Here is a 23,253-nt window from a genome sequence, read left to right on the forward strand (position 1 = left end):
TAATAAATTATGGTCACTGTAAACTACAATTCTTTGTTAGGTGTTGCCAAGATATATGTTAAACTTTTCCAGTACCATAAGCAGAGCCACAGCTTCTTTCTCTATAGGAGAGTAATTCCATTGCACCAGCCCCAACATCACTGGTAAACCATAAATTTTACTTACGAACCATTCAAAATCCTGTCTCTGCCTCGTTCAGTTCAACACGACTTCAATCCATCTGGCAGTCGAACCCGAGGCCTCCATCATCCACAATAGGTACCTTGCCAGTGAGTCACCATACTGTGTTGAATAGTATATACACCAGTGTCAACATTAGATCGGGTCAAAAAGTGCATACATATTTTAAATTGCAATTTAGAATTAGTAATAGTCTAGAAAAGTTGCTCCTTTATAAAGTTTATCAAACCCTAACATATGGTATTGGTCTTGTATTATTACAGTAAAAGATGGCACCAATTTGCAGCCCTTAGCTAATACTACGTAGATCTATCCATACTATTAATACTGAAATGTGCTCCTTAATTTGGGTTACTTAATCAACAAACACCTTTCCTTCAATACCAATATTTTGTTCTTTTTTCCATCAGTATATAATACAGTTATCTCTTATTTTTCCTCTTCAGTGTACAACAGTTTACATTACCCATCATCATCTCTGACGTTTGCCTCGAGCTGCTGGAGGCTGTGTGGATGGGAGGAAGGGTAGGTGGATGGGAGGAGGGGGTGGGTGGGAGGAAGGGTGGGTGGATGGGAGGGAGAGTGTGTGGATGCGGGGAAGGGTTTGTTATTTCTTTTATATTGTTTGACTCTCTGAGGCTGGCTTGAGGTTTACGGCTGACTAGCTGAAGTGAACGGCTGGCTGGCTGAGGTGAATGGCTGGCTGGGCTGAGGCAAATATCTGGCTGGCCAAGAACCCCACCAAACAGATCCTCAATGCCAGACAGGCTGCATGTCGTCATTGGCAAGTACTGGGCAAGAACTGGCTCCAGAATGTATCTGCACCTGCGCCAGTGTTGGTCAAGTCTGGTCTTGAAGGAGCTCACTCTCGGTGCTGTCACACTCTCTGGCAGTGTGTGCCAAGAGTTTACAAACTCAGAAAAAGTTTGCCTTGACAATTTTCCGAACTTGTGGCTTCTTCAACCATAAGCTGTGACCACCCGCCCAGCTAGGCTAGTGGGGCACGTCCCCCAGCTCCAGGTATGAACCCTCGACTGAGTAATGCCCTCTGAGTTGTTTATAAACTTCAATTAAGTCGCCCCTTGACTACCTGTAGTGTAAGCTAGGCAATTCCTGTAGGGGGAGAGATATAAATTTGCCCCACTTAAGAGTCTGATAAAAAACAAACAAATATGAAGCACTATGAGTGTATTGTATGTGGAGATTAAAGAGTCACATGGTATACTGTGCGTGTAAACTGAGAATATGAACAAGTGCTGTGTGTACTTGAACTGTACATACTGCATACCTCCGTCAGTCCCTTACTTAACTGTGATTGGTGGACTAAAATGTAAATCTACCTAATTACAGCCAATAGGAGAACAGCAATGTCAGCACAACACCCCAACTTATGTTTTCCTGTTGGATATTTATTCTCCTTTTCATAGTTTTCAGGATGGAAAAATACTGGAAATGTGTTGGGCAGTGTATATATTTAACGTCATATCTCTCAAAGTTCTAAATACTTATAGTGCAAAAACAACTGCCCCCCAGGGACAGCCCAGGAGCTTGGCGCCACCAGGAGCCTTCCCAGAGGCAGTGGCACATCCAGGGAGCGATGGGCAGTGTATTTATTTAACGTCATATATCTCAAGAGTTCTAAATAGTGCGAAAACAATTGCCCCCCAGGGACATCCTAGGGGTGCCGGTAACCCCAGGAGCCCTCCTTAGGGGCAGCTGTATCCCAAGGAAGCTCCCAGAGATGGTGGCCCCCCGAAAGGACCTCCCAGGAACTACAGCGCCTCAATGGCCCTCCCAAGGATCTCCCAGGGGCCATGGCAGTTTAGAGCCCTCCCAGGGGCCATCCCAATGGGGAAAACACCGCCAGGGGTTCTTCCAGGGGCGGCGCCGAGCCCATGGGACCTCAATGGGGCGACGGCATCCCTATGGGGCTCTCCCAGGAGCTTGGCACCACCAGGGGCATTCCCAGAGGAGGTGGGTCCCCTAGGGACCCTCCCACAGACAGCAGCGCCCTCGTGGGCCCTTCTCGGACTTGAAATTTAGTGGGATTAACTAAGGGACTCTTGTAATACATGTATAAAGATTGGGGATATGAAACGCTATAAAATTGCTTATTCAATCATTTATTTCATTTGGGTCTGGAAAACATTTGATAATAATTACCCTACATGCTTGTTCCTGAACTTCAATGCAAGGGATCTTTTGTAACATTTCAATAAAAAGGAACACATAATTCTTAATGTGATTATCGTACTTGACAGGGTGACCATGAGAGATACTTTACAGTATAAGTAATATAAATTATACCTGTACTGTACATGTATTTTACTTGCAGTTTTAAAAGTTTACTAAATACTGTCTGCATATTGACATAAAACCGTAGCACTTAGTGCTTATTGTTACCGACTGTTAGTAATGAATAGTGTGTGTGTGTGTGTGTGTGTGTGTGTGTGTGTGTGTGTGTAATAATAATAATAATAATAATAATAATTAACGGTTTATTGAAAGAGCATGGCAGCCGGAAGGCTGAAAATATACAGTTACATAATTGGGGAATTTGTCTCTTGATTTACAAATATACAGGTAACATAAGTGATACAAATATGATATTAATAACTAGGTGGAGAGAAGCTCAACTACAGGGCATTTCAACATAGTGACAGTGCAAAAAGTAAGATTGATTGGGAGTGAATACACTGGTTTTGAGAGAGAGAGAGAGAGAGAGAGAGAGAGAGTGTGTGTGTGTGTGTGTGTGTGTGTGTAGATTAAGGATACATCTGTGAATAACTGGCAGTAATACACTCAACTTGCTTCATATTTGACTAGTTGGTGTTGGACAGATGAATGAAGCTACATTACGAAGGTCACAGCTCTCTTATAAATGTTCAGTAATAATTCAACACAGAATCTGGTATTGATGTATCTTTCAAATCAATATACAAAGTAATCCTTTTTCTCTAGTTTATGACTTGTCTAATATTCACAGTATCTGACTAAATTAATGAAAGGTAGATACAGTGAGTCATGAGTTTCCAGATAACTTATCCTGTTAATATTCCTAATGTTATTATGCTTCAGACACGCCACCTCCTATAAGTCTTGCAGTTACTCTGGTTTCCTTCATTTTGTCATTCAGTAATATACCTCAGACAGATTGTGCAAATCTTTATCTTATTTGACTTCCTCTGATTAAGGTCATCAGAATTTTGACTGTCTCGAAGGAAGTGACGCATGTGAAATTTAATATATTTAAAGCTAATAACTTATGGCAGTGATTTTTGGAAGTATTGTAATGAAACAGAAGCTGAAATGTGGCTCAAGTTTTCACACCTGATAATTTGATCGTTTTATAAAAAGCTTAAACAATAGTATAAGTAATGGTGGCGCTTAATCTACTAATGTACACATAGGATTCACAGTAAATTACATTATTTATAACCAATAAGTACAAATAAGTAATGGATTTATCGACAGTTGCGGGAGTTAAGAGATACAGTATTGGCTTAGAAATCAAACTTTCTAATTTTGGTTTATATTTTGCTTTTCGATTTCCTCTGCAATATTCACTAATTTGCAGCAGTTAACAGTTGATTAATTATCATAACAGACACAAGTACATAGAAATTATCGATGCCAGAACACGAAACAGTCTCCTAAACAATAAAAACAAATTAATAATCTATCTAGTGACGCTGAATGATTTGAAACGAGGACATCTAAAGGATCCTTAAGACTTTACTGTACAGTATCTTAAAGTTAGAGTAATTTAACTTAAATCTGTCTAACCCGAGTTAGGTGATATTATTGAACTAAGGGATGTTAATACAGTGTATTGGTACATCTCGATTGGTCATCAGAACTCTTCCCTTGAATCCTCATTGGTGGATGACAAGGATATGGTATTTAAGGTAAATAGACAGTTCTCTCGAGCTTTATGTCGATTTCTACTGTATACTTAACTATCCTTACTATGATAGAAACTAGTTAAATGCTGCACACATATGAATCCTTCATGGGTTTCATTAACCAAATAATCCAAATTTCTTTCTAGTTCATAATGCACAATGTTCTCAATGTTTTATAAACATTTTCAGGAAATAGTTACTATTGATTTCATCATAATAATTATTATGACACTATCAATACCATACAAGTCGAATAAAATATGTACATCTTGTGTGTTACATCAGTCTGCAACATATTTACTTTTGGGATAACTTCTTGCACATTAAGAAATATTGTCCAACAAGTCAATATAACTTGGCAGTTGGTTTGCAAGAACTCCAAAATGCCACCACATATACTGTATAAGTCTTTACTCTCTTCTTTCACTGATTGTGATGGTAAAATAGTCATTACTACTGCATCTTAAGTGTTAGTTAAGTAATTAATGTTGTGGATACAGTACTTTAGATATACGAGTAAAAAATATTAAGTTGTGCAAACTAACGCGATAGATTTCCAATTTGAGAATGAATCTGAGAGCTCAACGTATGTGAAAAAGGTATCGTGCACCTTGAAGCATATTATTTATATCAGTATATTCAGTATGGGCAGCCAGTGAATATCTTATGGATGAATATCAACAGAAACTACACGACTTGATTTCCTGATTATAAGAGGAGACATTTAATGCTTCCCAGTGGCGAGTACATATACTATACATGTACCGTATAATGGTTAACGAGATATCTGTTAGTTGATAAGTGGAACCTTCGCCAGATGTTATCCTTTATGACTTGTAACATCAAATTTGCAAATCCAATGTTTTTTGTCTTTTTACCAGTGTACAGTAATCTATGATGAGCAAACTCTTCCTCTTAACTGTACTGTATTTGGCTTTATTTTGCATCATGTTCTTTCAAATATCTCCAGTCATCAAGAGTACTGAATATACATACCTTTGATGCAGGTTAAATAAATAACAAAGCTTACTGGGGAATTACTGGTTACTGTAACACATCTCTTAACTTGAGATTTGCATTGCGAACAAACCTCATAGAAGTAAAAAGTTAGCGCCATTTAGATCAAATATTTGCTTTTAGCATTTTTCGTCTTCCAGGACATTCAGCTTATAAGATTTGGATTTATTATATCAATATTATGCTTGACAAATATGTGATATAGCTCAGCTAAGTGTAAAGAACTTTTCATCCAATTGTACTTGAATATCTATTAGTGGATAGAAATTAATCTGTTGGAAGGTTCAAAACGTTTGTATTGTTGACACGCTCACATTTGTTACTCCCGACTCATGTTTCCTCAGCACATCGATTCATTTTACTTTATCCTCTTCGCTACCATTCTTCATCTCTGTTTATCATACCTTCACCTGGCTTAATACTTCCTTCAAGACACTGATATAATTATGACTTTGTTACCTAACAAGATAAAAGTTGGCGAAGAAAATGTTTTAGACTCACACATGGCTCCGTGATCACTGATTTAGCTCTTTTGGATCTTCTCCGCGGATCCAAAATCTTTTTATGTTCGTGATGACATAATGGGCTTGTCTCCTACTCAAAAGAATCATCATCAGCTCAACTCGACGGGGATGTCCGCTCTGTCTCGCTGCTCACTCGCTGTGATGAATGAGACTGTTGGGGAAGACAGGGATGTTAGAAGTAAAAGAACATAAGTAATTGCAGTGTACAGTGTAATGAAAGATCCTACACAGCTGTGTGTTCTAAGCACAAGATTAATAAAGCTGAATATAAAAAAATGTACAGTAGACCCTTGCCATTCGCGGGTTTGCAATTGGCGGTAAACAAACGGTGGCTATGGTGACTAGCTCGAGAGCCTTTTCCCGCAGTGTCTCATGCTGTACTCTCAAAACTTTAGTGTTTGTGTGAAAATGGCTCCTTAAAGACTGCCTAGTGTCAGTGCTAGTGATGCTAGTGAAGTGAAACGTAAAAGGCAGAAGTCAGTGATGACCCAGACAAAGAAAATAGAATTACTGTATTCGAAAAGTTAAAGGGGGGGATGAGTGCTGCCGCAGCTGGTCGGTTGTTTGGTATAGGTATACAGCAGTACACTAAGGTAGTATAAGTTGCTATTTGTGGTTTTGCCTATTCACACCATTCCTTGGAACCCAACCCCCGTGAATAACAAGGTTTTACTGCACTGGAGGAGCTGGACATTAAAATTGATTACAATGATTATAGAAGCTGAAATTACAATTATTTACTGGCAATTTCATTTTTAGTTTATAAATTGTTTAGTGTATGTTAAACAACATAACAATAATCTTAATTCAACAAGAATTATGTAAAGTACTCAACACTTACTTCTGTCTCCTTGATGCATAAAGTGAAGAAAATTGGTTTTAGTCAACAAAATTTAATACTGAAGTTGTTGTCAGTGACTTGTCATACTACACAAGAAATATAATTACCGTAAGATAAAATATTTAGTAAGCACAAACACCTTGTTATTTTGCACTCATTAAATGTATGTTAGACATGTGTTGTGTGCTAAAAGCACTGATTGTTAGACTAATTTATGACTTATCAAAGTGATATGAAAACTTTTCTCTTGGGGGACCTTTTTTAATAAAATGGTTCTGCTTATAGCTGGGAGGGTTGATACCGTGTCAATGAGGTTCACTGATAATGCAGGTCTCCCATGGGGTCAGAGCCATAAAGTGATTCTGCTAAGTAAACATTGTTATGGTGTATTTACCGTCCTTCTCCGTGCACTTGGGACCTAGCCAGCCAGGGGTGCAGGAGCAGTTGCCAGTGGCGGGATGACAGCTGCCTCCGTTGTGACACTCACACACCTGCTCACACCCTCTGCCATACCTGCCTGTCCCACATGCTGACACACAAAATGTTAACATTAAACTGGATCACTTCAGGTAATCATGTTTAAATTCTTTTACATTACAAACTGTAGTGCTACTTGAAGTTAATTCACATATCAACACTAAACATAATAGTGACCACGGACTAAGCTTATAGGGTTATGGTAGAGGAGAGGGAGGGAGATGCTGAGGCTCTACAAGAACCAACTGTACCTCTGAACCTACAGCAGAACTTGCAATTATTTTCACATGGGATAAGGCATTTTCCAGAGACACTAACAAGTACCGAAGTTTTCTCACATTTGTTTCTAGTGTAACCTACTAGTCATCCACCCGATACTATACACACAGCTGACATAGTTTAAAATCATATTTTGTTAAAATTATCAGCAAAAACTTCTCTGAAAATTCTATGAACCAAATACAGTACCTATATAAAAAAAACTTTGCCCTAATCCTAAACAAACTGAGATCGGCTGTAATCATTTGGATTGTAGGTTCAGAGAATATTTTTGCGGGGTAATAAGCTAAATGTCTGCAAAAGTTTCTATAAATTAATTGAGAGTCTGACATGAATGATTATGATGATGTGCTGATAAATACCGGTATAATGAACTAATTGAATGGTGGTATGGGTTTGTTTTATAAAGATTAATTCACCATTCTAATGCTTCTATTATTACTCACTAACAAATACAGGATTACAATGAACAGTGTGTTACAACCAGTGAAGAAATGTAACTTTATACTGTACAGTATATACCTGTACTGCACACTTTAATCGATTATAAGAAATTTGTAATGTTTGGCATATACCTTTCTGATCAGATTATTAATGACGACTGGGCAACAATTTTCCTATCATGGGATTACCACAAGAGTCAGTAAAGGCACCACTCAGCAACATGTCAGAGGTGTCCACTGAAGTAGCACAATAACAATACAAGTATAAATATTTGTCATAGCCTATTGTTCTGCGTATTCAAGGTTTCAGCAATTACCTAGGAAACTGTAGTTTGCTAACAAACAAAATAGCCACACTGTGTCTTATATCCCAGCCTACTTAGCAAAACGACTCATAAAAGATTACATCCTGGATAACCCTGTCTCAAATAACTGAAAAAAAGTAAAATTAAGGCAACAAAGATTTAACAATTGAGTAGTGATATGAAATAAATGAACTGGATAGTAAGAAGTTATAACAAGAACAGACGGCAACTCCAGGTACTTACGCATAGCACAATTTCTTGCCTTGGTGCCGGGCGGACATTGACACTCGCCAGTCCCTCTGTGACAAGGGTACTGCCCACATTGGCATTCCTCCCGACAATGGACACCAAACTTTCCTGAAAGTGTATACGAGATGAATATCAGTTCAGGCACATGACTCGTGACCTCCTGAAGACATAATGGTACAGTGTTACTCGAATAATTTAGTACCTTCTGAATTGATCTAAAAAAAATTACCAAATAGTTTTCAACGTAAAAAAAAAGTATAGAAAATGTTAAAAAATTAAGGTAAAGTGATGATAAGTTCAGGAAGGGCACAGTATTATGTTTCGTAGGCCCTCCTCCATATACCAAAAGCTTTTATAACTATATCAATTATGTTGTTAATTATGCCTTGCCTGAACCCAACATCTAATAAAAAATAAATTACCACATGTCTGTTTGGTTGATGCATCACCTTGCTCCTATAAAGCATTCATTGGCCAGGCTTTATTGTGATTACTGAGAATGCAAGTATGTAAAGTTACATAAGTAGTTAGTTTACCTGATTTATTTTAAAGAATATACAGTGTAAATGTGATATGAAATAAGTCATTTTATGCAGCAAACATAGGGAGATGGTTTATACTGGGAGTTAGTTCGTTGACTTCAGTTCAAGGAGAGTTTTTCAGAGCAAAGACTTACTTTATCAGTGAAGTTTATATAATTATTTACATATTTCCTAAACTACCTAATGCTTCCTCACCCTGAACAGAGATAATGTTGGGTAGAGACAGGAATAAAATGTTTATAATATACCGTTCACCTGCCTGCTTCTAGTGTAAAATAAGATTATAGTAAGCTTAGAGAGTTTATCTCGCTCTTGTCCAGACACAACACATTGTAACATAAATGGCTGGTTTAGACTTGTTTGGGGCAGACTTCATATACAGTACTAGCATAGGTGTAAACTGACCTGAGGACATGTGTGACATACCTGGAACCAGTCATCATATACATTAAAACAGATGTGAACCAACCTGGGAGGCAGGTGTCAGTGCATCTGTCACCCGTAAAGCCTGGCGCACAGCGGCACTGGCCAGTATGTGGGTCACAGGTGGCACCGTTGTGGCAGTCACACACACCAGCACAGTATAAGCCATAGAACCCTGATGGGCACTCTGAGGGGAAGGTATAATCTAACATTAATGTGTGACTACCAGACTGCAGCTTTTCACATATAAAAGGATTACACTGTGTGTCACTTGTTATAGTTAATATATTGTTAACACAAAAATATTATTGTGTAATGTACCCAGTTCACAGTAGCGGCCATAACTGCCAGGGCCACACTGACAACATCCAGAGAAGCGGTCACACGACACATTGTGATGACAAGCACAGTCCAGCTGACAGTTGGGACCATAGCGGCCCGGGCTGCACTCCTGACTGCAGTCTATCCCAGTCCATCCTAACCCACACTGACACTCCCCCGTCTCTGTGTAGTAAGAAAAAACACATTTTACCGTTTATCAACATTGTATGTAATATTTATTTAACCTGAGAATGTTACCCGATAAAATTTATTAACTTTCAAAAGGCTTATGATAAGAGTAAATGGGGAGGATGTGTTTAGGTGTAAGAAAACTAGGTGCTGAAGGGACACCCACTAAAGGTAGTTATGGGGTTTTTATAAAGAATGTATGAGAAGCAACAAGAGATTTATTGACTGATTTGAAATGAAAGATGGAATATGCCAATGATTAGTTGTTATAATCAGGGTGGTTTAAATTTTACAGTATTTGCTGATGAATTATTGAGAGATTGTGATAGCCAGGGAGACACTAAAGGAGAGTTTAAGTACTTCATAAGGAGGTTTGTTTACAGTGTTCATTCCTTTTCTCCATATGACCATAAATATAGAAGCAGGAAAAGATAAAAGTAATGACACAGGAACAAACATAGATTCAGTGAGTTACCTGGATGACAGATGGCGTCGTTTTTGCAGTGGCACTTGAGGGCACAGTGGAGGCCCCAGTTCTGATCAGGGCATGAGGTCTGACAGCTGGAACCTGTGTACCCTGCTGGACACTGACACTCTCCAGACTTGGTGCAGACACCCTTGTGCTCACACTCACACGTCTGCCATATAAACAGATTATTAAACCATTGTGTCCAGGGCTTAATCTCCAGCCAGGACATATGTGAGAAGGGTGTCACTCAGTGAAGCTCCACCAAACTTAGCAGGTTTTCTTTGGGAGTCTCGGTAAACTGGTTATCCTTTAGTTGTAACACTGGACAATGAAGGTCATAACACAGTAACAAAGAGCAGACCAACCACCTGAATGGCTAGTAAGCTGGTAATTGTTGAAACGTTAAAGTAAAATCAATATACAGTAACGTTAGTCGTGCACAATGGGAATTCGAACACTGATCATACCATACACTGTACAGCACAATAATTAGATCATACCACAGCATAATTTAAAATACTGTATAAAAATTAAGCGTATTTACAGGGGCAAAGTGAAACAAAATCAAGGCAATATAATTAACACAGTCTACAATGTGGGAAAGAGAATCATCGAAAATGGGCGACTAATGATATAATTATTAATTCTTTTAGTAATGGTTCTGTTCACATATATATATATTATATACAGTATATTTTTGGTGACAGTGTAAGGAAGAGCAAGGAAAAGACAATTTAAATGGACTGTTGAACTTAATTATCCCCAAAATGAAAAGAATCAACTACAATATTACAGCAAACTGTGACAAATCTTGTGTAAAATTCTGTAGATAATATTATTAATTACTGTACGTCCTTGAACCAACAACATCATAAAGTTTGAATTGGTAATACGCTGCAACAAATAAAATCATTATTTTCATGAGTCAGATACTGTACTGTAATTGTTTCACTTGATAAGTGAAAGTTTTCCATTTAGAACATTAACTTTCAATATTAGTATTGGTATTAATAGTATGATCAGTAATCCTCAAAAACACATTCCAAACACATGATCTTTCCTCATGAGTATAACGTGTGTGTGTGTGTGGGGGGGCGGCTTCAATTTGAATTCTGCCACATACAGCATAGAGTTTATTGTATACACTTTTTTGCACTTAGTAGCTAAGTCACTTCCCATGTATATATTTAAATACACACACGTATGCATGGCCTATTGCCTTACACTGTGGTATATATGCAGGTGTGAATAAGTCAACCTCTATGTACATAACTAAAGAAATAATGTTCTGAAAATATTTTGTAATATTCAATGCCATAATATCCTGACAATTGGGTCTCTCACACAACACCGATTATTAAAGAAAATTATGAATAACTACTAACCTAAGTGGAACAAAAAATACACATGAAAACAAGCCTTGTCATCCAGCCATCACCACACTTGCAACTCTTGTGGGACCATTGCACACAGCTGCTCTATCCACCATGATCGACTTGTACTGTGTTATAGTAACTAAACCTTGAAGGTAGTGGAGGAGATTACTTGGTTGCTAATGTAGCAGAGGCTCACCTGGTTACAGCCAGAGCCAAAGGTGTTGGTGGGGCAGGGAAGGGAGCAGGTGGGGCCGTAGTAACCATCGCGACACTGACACTGGCCACTCACTGGGTCACACGTCCCTCTGTTCTCACACTTACACCTCTGTGGCAGAAATTGAACACAAAGATACTGAATTTATCTTACACTTCCAAACACTTACTGTCACATTATTTTTGTAGATGGTCAAGCATCACACTAAACTCAAATGAATGACCAACAGTTATCAAATATTTTCATGCCAAGTTTTACAAAAAATTCGTCCACCCTTCAAGAGTCATCGTGCCCCTTTTACGTCAAACCCCGCCTATCTCAACCCTGTTACACCCCAACCTGTATTTGCCCTGACCCATCATCTGTATACATGGGCATCTGGAAGAGCCCATGCTTTGGCTATTAATATGCCATTCTGCAGAACCAACCAAAATTGACCCAGGATTAACAATGTGGAACTGTGCCACAGCATTTATCAACATAATATTCTCCAATGGCATCGAGTATGCTCAAGGGGCATTTTCAGCACAGTCAAAGCCACAATTATACAAGGCCCAACTCCTCAACGTGTGAACCATCAGCACTGGGAGGCTACACCTACGCTTACCTGCTTGCAGTCGACGCCATATCTACCTCTCGGACAGCCTCTTCGACACTTTCGACCACGAAGACCCGCCGGACAGAAACACTTGCCATTGGCCGGGTCACACAGGGCCGACCTGGCACATTGGCACTCCTGGTGGCACTCCTCTCCCCATTGCCCCTCAGCACAGTCTGTGAAGGCATTGACCATATACAGTAATGCATATTTTCTGGTTATACTAGAAATAATTAAAAATTAAGAAGTCCAATCACGACACAACATTACACGGAATTATTCTAGTAATTCTGTAATCTACAAATATAGTGATTCTTTCTATACGTAGTTAAAGTTATCAACCATGTGTAAAGAAAGATCTGGTTCTTAATTCTATGTGGATCAAATAGACAGCAGACAGAAATTTGGCCGTGTCCTTCAAAAAAATTCTACAGTCAATAATAATGACATCAATCCACTCGAGAAATGACTGGCATTACCAAAGAACCATCACAAATGAAGTAAACAAGGAGGAAAAATTGCAAAGACATGAAAAATGAGTTTAGATGTTTGATGACCAAGAGCATGTGTGTGTGTGAGACCAACCAGGATGGATCTGTTAGGTCTGCAGGAGGTGGACATAATTGTCAACAGGAGAGACAAAGTTCATGGCTTCTGGCTTCTGATGTTCTTCTATGATGGTATGTGTTAAGGTTATTGCAATTACTCACACTCATGACACTGCTGTCCTTGGCGGCCGGGAGGACAGTTGCAGGCGCCAGTCACGTGGTCACATGGCTGGTCTTCCTCACACCTACACACCTCCTCACAATCATTCCCAAAGAACCCACGAGCACAGACTGGAAGGGCAAATAAATTGTTATATATTAACTTAATTATTATTGAGTAGAATAACCACATAACTCTTAACTACTATACCGTCAAAGCATTAATTCTTTTATGCCATTTTTTTTAAAAATAACAACCTTTTAAAAATGTATTTAAAGAATCTGGTAAGGAAACACTTACTAAACTGGCATTTGTCACCCATGAGGCCACGTGGGCACTGGCAGTCTCCAGTGATGTGGTGACAGGCGCTACCATGTTCACAGTCACACACCAGCTGGCATCCGTCACCCCAGAAACCTGGGGCAGGTAAGCTATTATAAGATGTCTAGTTCATGGTAGTTATTTTATTGGAAAGAAATACAGGAGAAACTTTGTAAGAATTTGCCTATAAGAAATCTATGCTTTTTTTTCAATATTAAAAGGTAAGTCTCACAAGAATCAATCTTTATTCAAAGGATTAGACTTCAGTTGAGATAAGTTAATACTCTACACACACGAGGAACACAAAGAAATTATTTAAAACTCATTTGATATCACCAGAGTTTTCCTGATTTCCATAATTATCTAAGGATGGTTTTATTGTATACTTGTAAGAGTCAGGTTGAAGGATTAAAAGTTTGCTTTAAAAGTTAAAAATGTAATATTTTCACTGGGCATGAGTTAGTTTGTTGACTGCAGGGGTCATACAGTAAGTCTCCACTAGTTGTGTTTTGTACCGTTCAGGGTTACAAATTCTTCGTGCACACATACTTTTCCTCCTGTCCGTCTTACTCTCAGTGGTACTGACCATGGTAATTTCAGTCACGCTGGTAGTAAAATTCAGACTTAACTTGATCACGTTTTCACTCACCTTTAAGGCAGGGTTTGTGGCAGTGTTGGCCGCGCCAGCCTGGGGTACACTTGCAGGCCCCCGTGACAGGATCACATTGGCCACCGTGTTGACAATGACACTCCAGCACACACCCGGAGCCATACCTGCCTGACTCACAAGCTGAGAAACAACAGTGTGTGTGCTTACATAGTTTTGATAAGAATATTGTAAGATTTTACAGTAAATCCTCAATGAGAGAATAAAAGGGAATTTATAAAGTACTTACCAGTTTCACAATAAGTGCCATAGAAGCCTGGGGAACACACACAGGCACCGGTGTCATGCTGACAGCTAGAACCGTGCTGACACAAACAGGTGTGCTGACAACCGCTGCCATAGGTTCCTTTCGGACATCTGTCCTGGCAGGTAGCACCAGTGTGTCCTGGGGGGCACACACAGGCACCAGACACACGGTCACAGATGCCCCCGTTGTGGCAAAGACATAGATTCCGACAGTCACTACCCCAGCGATCAGCTGAACAAGCTAAAAGGTAGGAATAAATTAATGGTAATAGTACTTAATATATCCCCCCCCTCCCCCTTCCTGTCTAAAATAAATCAAGAAATTGAAGATATGATACCGTACTCACTCTTGGAGCAGTGTTGACTATGCTTGCCGGGAGGGCAGACGCAGACACCCGTGGCAGGGTCACAAGTGGCACCAGTATCACAGTTACAGTGATGTCGGCAGTCCAGCCCCCAGAACCCATCAGGGCACGGTCGTGAACAGAAGGTGCCTCGCCAACCTATTTAGAGAGAAATAGAAAATGACCAATTCCTGTATAGTTTCCTGGAACACTGTCTGGGGCTGCACTGGTTTAATTTGTTAAATAAGAAAACAATGCTCTGTTTATACTTTTTTCAGATATGTGAATTATAAGTCAACCCATAACATCACAGTCCACAATGATCCTGAATGACTGGGGCAAGTCAGACTTTTTACAAAACTCCAGAGTAAACTGTGTGAGGTATTAATTAACAATTTAGTGTACCTGGCTGGCACGTGCAGGCGCCAGAGATGTGGTCACACTTGGCGTCGTTGGCACAGCTGCAGTTCATAGCACAACCAGACCCGTAGCTGGCGGCTTCACACGCTGAGGACAAGTGTTCACACTACAGTACACACACCCTCTGATGCAAGGACCTGGATGATGGGCACTCACTGGCACATATTGTATCTTCATCCACATTTCATTGACTGACTGTAAGAGTGCGCATTTTATTTAAGAAAAATAAACCTGATCAGTTAGCAGACAAAGCCGTAGCACATGTAGGTGAAATTTGAACAGTGACAAGTACTTACGGAGTTTACACTGAGGTCCTCGCCAGCCAGGAGCACAAGCACACTCGCCGGTCACACGGTCACAGCCTCCGTTATTGTCGCAGTGACACACATGTACACAGTCTTGACCGAACCTCCCTAAAGGACATGGCTGCCCACAACTTGCACCCGTAAACCCTGGCAAACACTCGCACCTACAAATACCACATTACATAAGACGACATATTCTCCATACCAGGAAAAGATAAGTTTTCACACAATCCTCACATTTCAGAGAGGCTTTACTAAGCAATAAATATGTGACACAAACTTCTAGTTTAGTAAAGGCCAAGGGATGTATCCTGATCAAAGGGTCCCTTGTGTATCTAAGAGACTCTATCCAACACAACGATTTATGAACTCATTTAATGGTCCCACTGCCCAAACCTTAGACCATAGAATCCACATCAAGGCACCAGCTCAAACAAAAAATACCAGTACTCTATCAAGGGCATAAAAATCCCATTCAAATCTAGTGTCTCCACACCAAAGTCTCAGTACCCACCCTGAAGCCCGGTACTAAACCAACTCATTCTAGTGTACCAGTACTCACCTTGATATATACACCCAAAAACCTCAGTACCCACCCTGGGAATCCCACTACCCACCTGCTGGTGAGGTGGTGGCAGGAGGCACCATTGAGGCAGTTGCAGGTCTCACTACAGTCCACACCAAACCTGCCAGCAGGACACGGTGACTCACACGCTGGACCCTGTCAACCAAAACTCACTCAGGACTTGTACCATTTGTACCATGAAATGTAATGGGTGGACTAGAACCTGAACAATCTGTACCAAAAGTAGAAGTTGTTCTAAAACCTGTACAGTATTAAATTTATCAAAAATTGTACCAGTTAACCTAACCTATCTTAGATGTTGCACCACCTGCACTATTTCTTACCAGTTGGACCTGGATTTGTGCCAGTAATCCTATCATCTGTATCAACCAATTCAGATTCTGTACTATATGTATACTTCGTTCCAGCTGTATTAGTTCTTGGCACAGCTAGTAACTTTCTGATCGTCATGTAACCAGCTGTGCCAGTTCCTACAGCAGCTGTGCTGAATACAGTACTTACTGTACCAGAACCTATGGCAATAGTACCTAGGCCAAAATTTCCTGTATCAAGTCTTGTACCATTTACACCAGATCCTGTAACCAGCAGATTTAGTCTTCCAAGGTATCAAGAGGTCATAACGAGGTTACATCATCTTGTGATACACAGGTAATAATGTATACAGTACATGTAAAAAGGTACACAGATGATATATACATATTAATGTTAAACAAGTAGTGGACACACATGTAATAATATATATATATATATATATATATATATAATATTATATATATATATATATATATATTATATATATATATATATATATATATATATATATATATATATATATATATATATATATATATATATATATATATATATATATATATATATATATATATATATATATATATATATATATATATATATATATATATATACAATATAGGCAAGTAAATCACGCCAGGTGCGGCGTGATCTGGGTATGTGCTGATAACCACAAGGAAAGAAATACAGAGTTCCCAAGCTTCGTGTACTCACTGAAGATGTGAATTACAGGCGCTTGGGCGTGTTTCTTTCTCATATGTATAGCATATATATATATATATATATATATATATATATATATATATATATATATATATATATATATATATATATATATACATACATATATTATATTTTATATATATAATATTATATATATATATATTATATATATATATATATATATATATATATATATATATATGTATATATATATATATATATATATATATATATATATATATATATATATATATATATATATATATATATATATATAATCACAATAAATACCTAATAATATTAGGCCTCAAGTGTTGTACTTCCATAACAAAGCAGATATTGTCACTCAACAACATCTGAGACACGATATAGTGTATTTCTAACACAAAACTCACGACAAATCCTGATGGGCAGTGACATTCCCCGCTAACACGGTCACAAGTGGCACCATTTTGACACTGGCACTTCTGCTGGCAACTCTGGCCCCATCGACCCTCAGGACAATCTGGTGAATATTATCTATCGTTAAAGTTGTCTTAAATCTGTGTTTTGGATAAGACGCATAGCATGATTGAGGATTTGCTTTTGTTGAGGTTTAATGGAAGTCACTGACAATTGTGAGGTTTTTAACAGTAAATATAAACATAATATACCAATACAATAAGTATTTTCACACTTATAGCCTCCAATGTGAGGTCCTATGTATAATTTGCTTCCAGAAGAAATTTGTTTTATTAATCCTGTTTAATCTAAATCTTTCAGGTAGACATAACTTAAAAACAAAGCCAAACATATACTAGGGTATTTTATCCTCTTCACCTGTCTCTGGGAGGTAGACAGAGACAAAGGTACTCACGCTGGAGACAGTTAGCGCCGTGTGTGCCGGCAGGACAGACACAGACACCAGTGGCCGGGTCACATGGCCGTAGTCCACACATACAGGTCTTCATACATCCCGGACCATAGTGACCAGCCTCACATGCTGCCAGGAGGGATTACAGATACAGTGATGGACCCTACTAAACTATATACAGTGAGTTCTGCTATAATGCGTGTTTTGACAACGCGAATTTGCTCGAACGCGATTTATGAATTGAGGAACGATATTTGTAAAACGCGAACTCGTTTGCTCTAACGCGATTCCACTCAAACGGTTGTTGTGGCTTCAGTTCACGTTCGACATCACATGTTCAATTGAGTTATGTGTTTTGTTTGTGAACAATTGCAGAAATAATGTATGTAATATTTATGTATACAGTATACCTATATATTATAAGTAAATTGTAAAATTTTACATAAAAGAGAAAATCAAATTACATAGCGTTTTACACCCGCGCTCTCTCTACATCACACACAGTGTTTACAGTTCACGTTCGACATCACATATTCAATTGATTTATGTGTTTTGTTTGTGAAGAATTGCAGAAATAATTTATGTAATATTTATGTATACAGTATACCTGTACAGTATATGTAAAATGTAAACTTTTAAATAAGAGAAAAACAAAATACATAGCGTTTTAGACCCGAGCGCTCTGTTTACTCCACACTTTGTTTGAAACACGTGTGAAGTTTTTAAGTGTCCTCAGTGAATTCTGATTACTGTTTCTCCAATTTTGTGACCATGGAAAAGAAGAATATCTCTGGGAAGCACTCTGGTGATCGCATTTCCGGTGGTGATCGTAAAAGAAAGGCTATAACACTTGAAGAAAAGCTTGATGTTTCATGACTCCTCAGCCTCAACATCACCCTTATCCCCCATCAAGTTATATTCATATTTTTTCAAGGTAAAGTGTAACATTTACTGTATGATTTCATTATTAGATATGAATGTAACATTTATTTAGACTGTGCTATCCTTTGTGTTAGGCTAACTACGAAATTTTTTTTCGATTTGGAGTAATCTGCACCTAACCCTATTTTCTCCATAAGCCCTGTTATTTCTATTACACGAATTTCTATAACACGATGTTTTACAAGAACACTACTATCGCGTTACTACCTGTACCTAAATAATATAATGTAATCAATGTCACATCACTTCCACCTAACAAGAAATTAAGGGCAAGTCAAAAACAAACCCTGCGGCCATAATAATTAATGCGTCAGCTTAACACACGAATATGTGGAATTACTGCTCTTGCATACTCTGATGTATTCATCCTAAATGGTCACTATAAGATACAAGGAGTTGGCAAGTTTACGTATGGTACAGTCGGATCCTGTGAAACCCGGTGGACAGTCCTGGAAACAGACGCCTGTGGCAGGGTGGCAAGTGGCACCGCTGGCACACTGGCACTCGTGTAGACAGCCAGCACCCCAACGGCCGGGTAGACATTCCTGGGAACAGTCAGAGCCAACGTAGCCCGGGCTGCACTCACACACGCCACTCTGGGAAAAGTAAAATAGATTGAGAAATGTGGTGCTGTGAGGGAAGTAAAGACTAGACTAGATCTGAAAAACAAGAAATAACTATCTTAAAATGTATAATGGACAAAAAGTTATACTGTATGTAGCAATTGTTGTCATCTGTTACATGTACAGGTCTAGGCAGTCAGTCTCGTATGTCTTCATCTAAAAGTGCAGGTCTTTTACAGTAAATGCAGATTAATACTTCGGCGTGGCATCGGGCAGTGGTGCGAGCCTGGCACTGGCACTGATGGCGGCAGTTAGGGCCCCAGGTGAGGGCCGGGCAGGGCATGTTACACTTGGGCCCGAAGCGTCCTGGATCACACTCACAGAAACCGAAGACTCTGTTGCAGCGCATGTTGGGGCACATCATGGGGCACCGCCGCTCACACTTACTGCCATAGTACCCTGGGCGAGAAATAGGCAAGTAAATGATGAGAGGAAACAATTTGGAAGCTTCCTGGGTGCACAGAGGCATTATCAGGGAGGAGAGTGAACCTTAAGTCAGGAAGGGATTAACATCACCTTACAGCTTTGAATGTCAATCTTACTTTTAAGTATTACTGTACAGTTAGGATTTTGCTTATCAAAAATTTCCCTGAAAATGCATGTACAATGTGAAAAAGTTTATACCGGACAAAAACTTGGACACTAGTATAAAACATAAGTATAATATTCATAAATCTCTCTATTTGTTGGTGTGGGTGGCCAGCATTACACCCTAATCCAACCTGACTATCAAAACATTACTTGTGGCAATTTTTTAACTCACCAGCAGGACATCCATCTTCGCACAGGTCACCGGACACACCTGGTGGACAGGTACAGTTGCCGGTCATGGGGTCACAGGTGCCATCATTCTCGCATCTACACACCTGTGGCATAGACGGATAATGCCTAGAACACCCTCTCCCTGACAGAATGTACCATATTGAGACTCAAATGAGATTGCCAGTGGCTCGAGACTGGTTGGTGGTTTGCTTAGTTATAAGTGGTGCCATAGTAACCTGGCAGTAACGTGAAACATGAGGATCATGTGAAGGTCTTTACCTAGTTACAGGCAGGGAAATAATACTGTAGGGTGCAGATGAGGGAGAATATAAGAGATTTTTGTCTAGTTAGAGCCAAGAGACACAGAGCTTGTAAGACAGATGAGAGGATAGGCTGTATAGAAGTCAATCTCATGGTTTAACCATTTCGCTGCATTTCCCGCACTTGCCATTTTATTCTGGCTACAGTCAGGCGATTTTATTCAGCTTAGGGTAACCTCCTGCAGCTAAAGGCTTAAGATATAGAGAGAGCATGATGAAACTCACTTTGTTACTGTTGAGGCCTGAGAAGTAGGAAAGAACTCACCTCGTTACAACCTGTGCCGTAGAAGCCGGGAGGGCAGGTGAGTGAGCAGGTGGGGCCAGTCCTGCCGGGGGTACACAGGCACCCCGACGTGTCACATTGGCCGGGACAGTCAGCACATGTCAGCGAGCAGTTGGGCCCAAAGTGTCCAGGAACACAGCCTGGAGGGGGAAATGACTGATCACACATAAGTTACAATCCATCTTCTTCTCTTTGTCTTATGTGTTGAATGTGGCATCCTCTTCCCCAATACTGCTCACAATGATCCATTAAAAAATACTGCCTTTTCAATCAACTTATACACAAAAATTAAAAGAAAAAACTCACAGATGTGCATCATGATGATGCCTGTCTAGAGGCATAACAAATGTCTATCATGAAGTTATGTTAAGGATGAATTAAGGGAAGTTAGGAAGGTATGATAAGTAGAGAGATACAGACAATAGCTTCAGGAGACACTATCAGAAAACAGCATAAGGTGATCACATAAGGTGGATTATAAAAGTTACGGAGAATATTTATTACTTACGCGTGTGGACAGTATGAAATTTTGAGTACTCGGCATACGTAATGTCCTCCCATGTGTCACGTGTCTTGGCCGACGTGTCCTCAGGCACCGTGAAGTCGTCCTCCAGCGCCGTCCCCAAGTCCAGGTCCCCACGAGAGCTCTGACCCAAGTAGTCGTCCGTGTACTGGTAGTCCACTACTGATGGGTAGGTGGTAGGTTAGAGGGGGGAGTGGGAGGTGAGAGATGAGAGGTGGGAGTGGGAGGTGAGAGGTGATAGTGGGAAGTAGGAGGTAGGAGTAGGAGGTAGGAGTAGGAGGTAGGAGTGGGAGGTAGGAGTGGGAGGTGGGAGTGGGAGGAGAGGTGGGAGTGGGAGGTGAGAGGTGAGAGTGGGAAGTAGGAGGTGGGAAGTAGGAGGTGGGAGTGGGAGGTGGGAGTGGGAGGAGAGGTGGGAGTGGGAGGTGAGAGGTGGGAGGTGAGAGGTGGGATGTAGAAGTGGGAGGGGGAAGTAGGAGGTGAGAGGTGGGAGAGGGTGGTAGTATGAGCTTTGAGTAAATGCTTGACTTTACAGATCACTTATAAGACACATTACTCGGTTTGCATCACTCCTAAGCAAATATAACACGTCTTACCTTGTTCCTACAGCGTATATCTAAAAATCCTCACTGATAAAATTAATGTTTATCCTTTTTAGACAATGTATATTAATAATGCAGGATTTTTACCATCACCTCGGTTTAAAAAAATGAGACATGAAAGGCACTGAGGATGACATAGTTATTTCCAAAGACATAGGTAAGCTAAGAAGGACGCATCCAGTCTAAACTTACTCTCGCAGTGGTTGAAATCAATGAGGTTATAACCACTGCGGCAGGAACAGACAAAGGAGCCCTGGGTGTTGCGACACTCGTGCTCACACCCGCCGTTCTCTCGCTCACACTCGTCCACATCTGAGGATATAGAATGAATTACTGGGGTGATGGTGACACTACTTCCTACAGCACTGACACAGCTCTGTTCCATTGTATAACACATTCACAAGATTTATAATAACAGATAAACAAAACAGACTACACAGTGCTCAGTCCATTACAGATAGAAAAATACACACCCACTTTATTTTACCGACTCAAACATACTGCTGCATGACATATTAATTTGGAGTATACACAGATGGACAGGGCATAATGGAACTGGGAAGAAGGTGTCAGTAATACTTGCTGATAAAGTACAGTATTGACAACAGGAAATATATGATTTAAAAAGAAAGTTCATAAGCATATTTAGAGCCATGACAATGAAGGGGTAAAAGGTTGTCAGACTGTAGTGAAGACGGAAAGATTAGAGAAATAATTTTATGTACCGTACTAACACGAGCCACATGCAAGGTGAGGCCATTTTTGTTAAAAGTGATTCTTACTAAGAAAGATAAAAATGTCGGAGGTGTGAGCTGTAACCCTGGAAGAATAAGGCAGGTGTGGGTCACTTACCGACGCAGGTAAAAGTGTCGGAACTGAGAATGTAGCCCTGGGTGCAGGCACAGGCGTAGCCGCCAGCGGTGTTGACACACTCCTGCTGGCATCGGTGGGTTCTCGCTTCACATTCATCCTCGTCCTGTGACATACAGACAGATAGTAATCCAAAGGTGACAGGGATAAAGAACAGCTGTAACCTACGCACAGAAGAGAAATGAGGAAAAGGAGAACTAAGCAACAAGACTCTCTAAAGAAAGGCTTCTGACATTTGGTAAAGATGGAACAGATGGTTAATGTCCAAACGCCTTTATATATTTCCTCCATATTTTACACTGTTCATTCTCGTTTCCATTTACTGACTCGGTATCATGCAAATAATATCTCCAGAAATTTTGGTTCAATTCCATACGTTATTTCTGGGGCTAATCGTCTCCACCTTTGACTAACATTTCAACAACCTTCACCCAAAACCCAGAATTAAGTATCTCATCCATTGCATCTCTTGTCCAGCTGCCTAGGTACTCCCT

At 39.8% G+C, this 23,253-nt stretch overlaps 1 protein-coding gene across 5 annotated transcripts in view; it reads right to left on the reverse strand.

Annotated features, from left to right (window-relative positions):
• Window positions 1-242: 242 nt before the first annotated feature.
• Window positions 243-23,253, reverse strand: part of LOC121861399 (multiple epidermal growth factor-like domains protein 6) — a 107,877-nt gene continuing 84,866 nt past the window's right edge. For 3 of the 5 annotated variants that reach the window (XM_042359075.1, XM_042359073.1, XM_042359076.1), the window contains 25 exons: window positions 22,742-22,865; window positions 22,082-22,201; window positions 21,276-21,452; window positions 20,750-20,907; window positions 20,166-20,268; window positions 19,599-19,801; window positions 19,189-19,375; window positions 17,841-17,966; window positions 17,380-17,489; window positions 15,981-16,084; window positions 15,355-15,527; window positions 15,044-15,145; window positions 14,642-14,797; window positions 14,278-14,535; window positions 14,031-14,171; window positions 13,361-13,477; window positions 13,063-13,191; window positions 12,362-12,528; window positions 11,737-11,865; window positions 10,171-10,333; window positions 9,507-9,689; window positions 9,232-9,372; window positions 8,215-8,328; window positions 6,862-6,996; window positions 2,884-5,777 (listed from right to left, as the gene is read on the reverse strand). In XM_042359075.1, the coding sequence (XP_042215009.1) occupies window positions 5,716-5,777; window positions 6,862-6,996; window positions 8,215-8,328; window positions 9,232-9,372; window positions 9,507-9,689; window positions 10,171-10,333; window positions 11,737-11,865; window positions 12,362-12,528; window positions 13,063-13,191; window positions 13,361-13,477; window positions 14,031-14,171; window positions 14,278-14,535; window positions 14,642-14,797; window positions 15,044-15,145; window positions 15,355-15,527; window positions 15,981-16,084; window positions 17,380-17,489; window positions 17,841-17,966; window positions 19,189-19,375; window positions 19,599-19,801; window positions 20,166-20,268; window positions 20,750-20,907; window positions 21,276-21,452; window positions 22,082-22,201; window positions 22,742-22,865 (3,582 nt within the window). In that variant the 3' untranslated portion in view covers window positions 2,884-5,715. Of the gene's footprint in view, window positions 283-2,883; window positions 5,778-6,861; window positions 6,997-8,214; window positions 8,329-9,231; window positions 9,373-9,506; window positions 9,690-10,170; window positions 10,334-11,736; window positions 11,866-12,361; window positions 12,529-13,062; window positions 13,192-13,360; window positions 13,478-14,030; window positions 14,172-14,277; window positions 14,536-14,641; window positions 14,798-15,043; window positions 15,146-15,354; window positions 15,528-15,980; window positions 16,085-17,379; window positions 17,490-17,840; window positions 17,967-19,188; window positions 19,376-19,598; window positions 19,802-20,165; window positions 20,269-20,749; window positions 20,908-21,275; window positions 21,453-22,081; window positions 22,202-22,741; window positions 22,866-23,253 lie in introns of those variants that run through there. The other 2 variants (XR_006088018.1, XM_042359074.1) reach the window with 2 other exon arrangements.

Source organism: Homarus americanus, unplaced genomic scaffold (genome assembly GCF_018991925.1).
Source record: "Homarus americanus isolate GMGI-L3 unplaced genomic scaffold, GMGI_Hamer_2.0 scaffold24260, whole genome shotgun sequence".
Lineage (NCBI taxonomy): Eukaryota > Metazoa > Arthropoda > Malacostraca > Decapoda > Nephropidae > Homarus > Homarus americanus.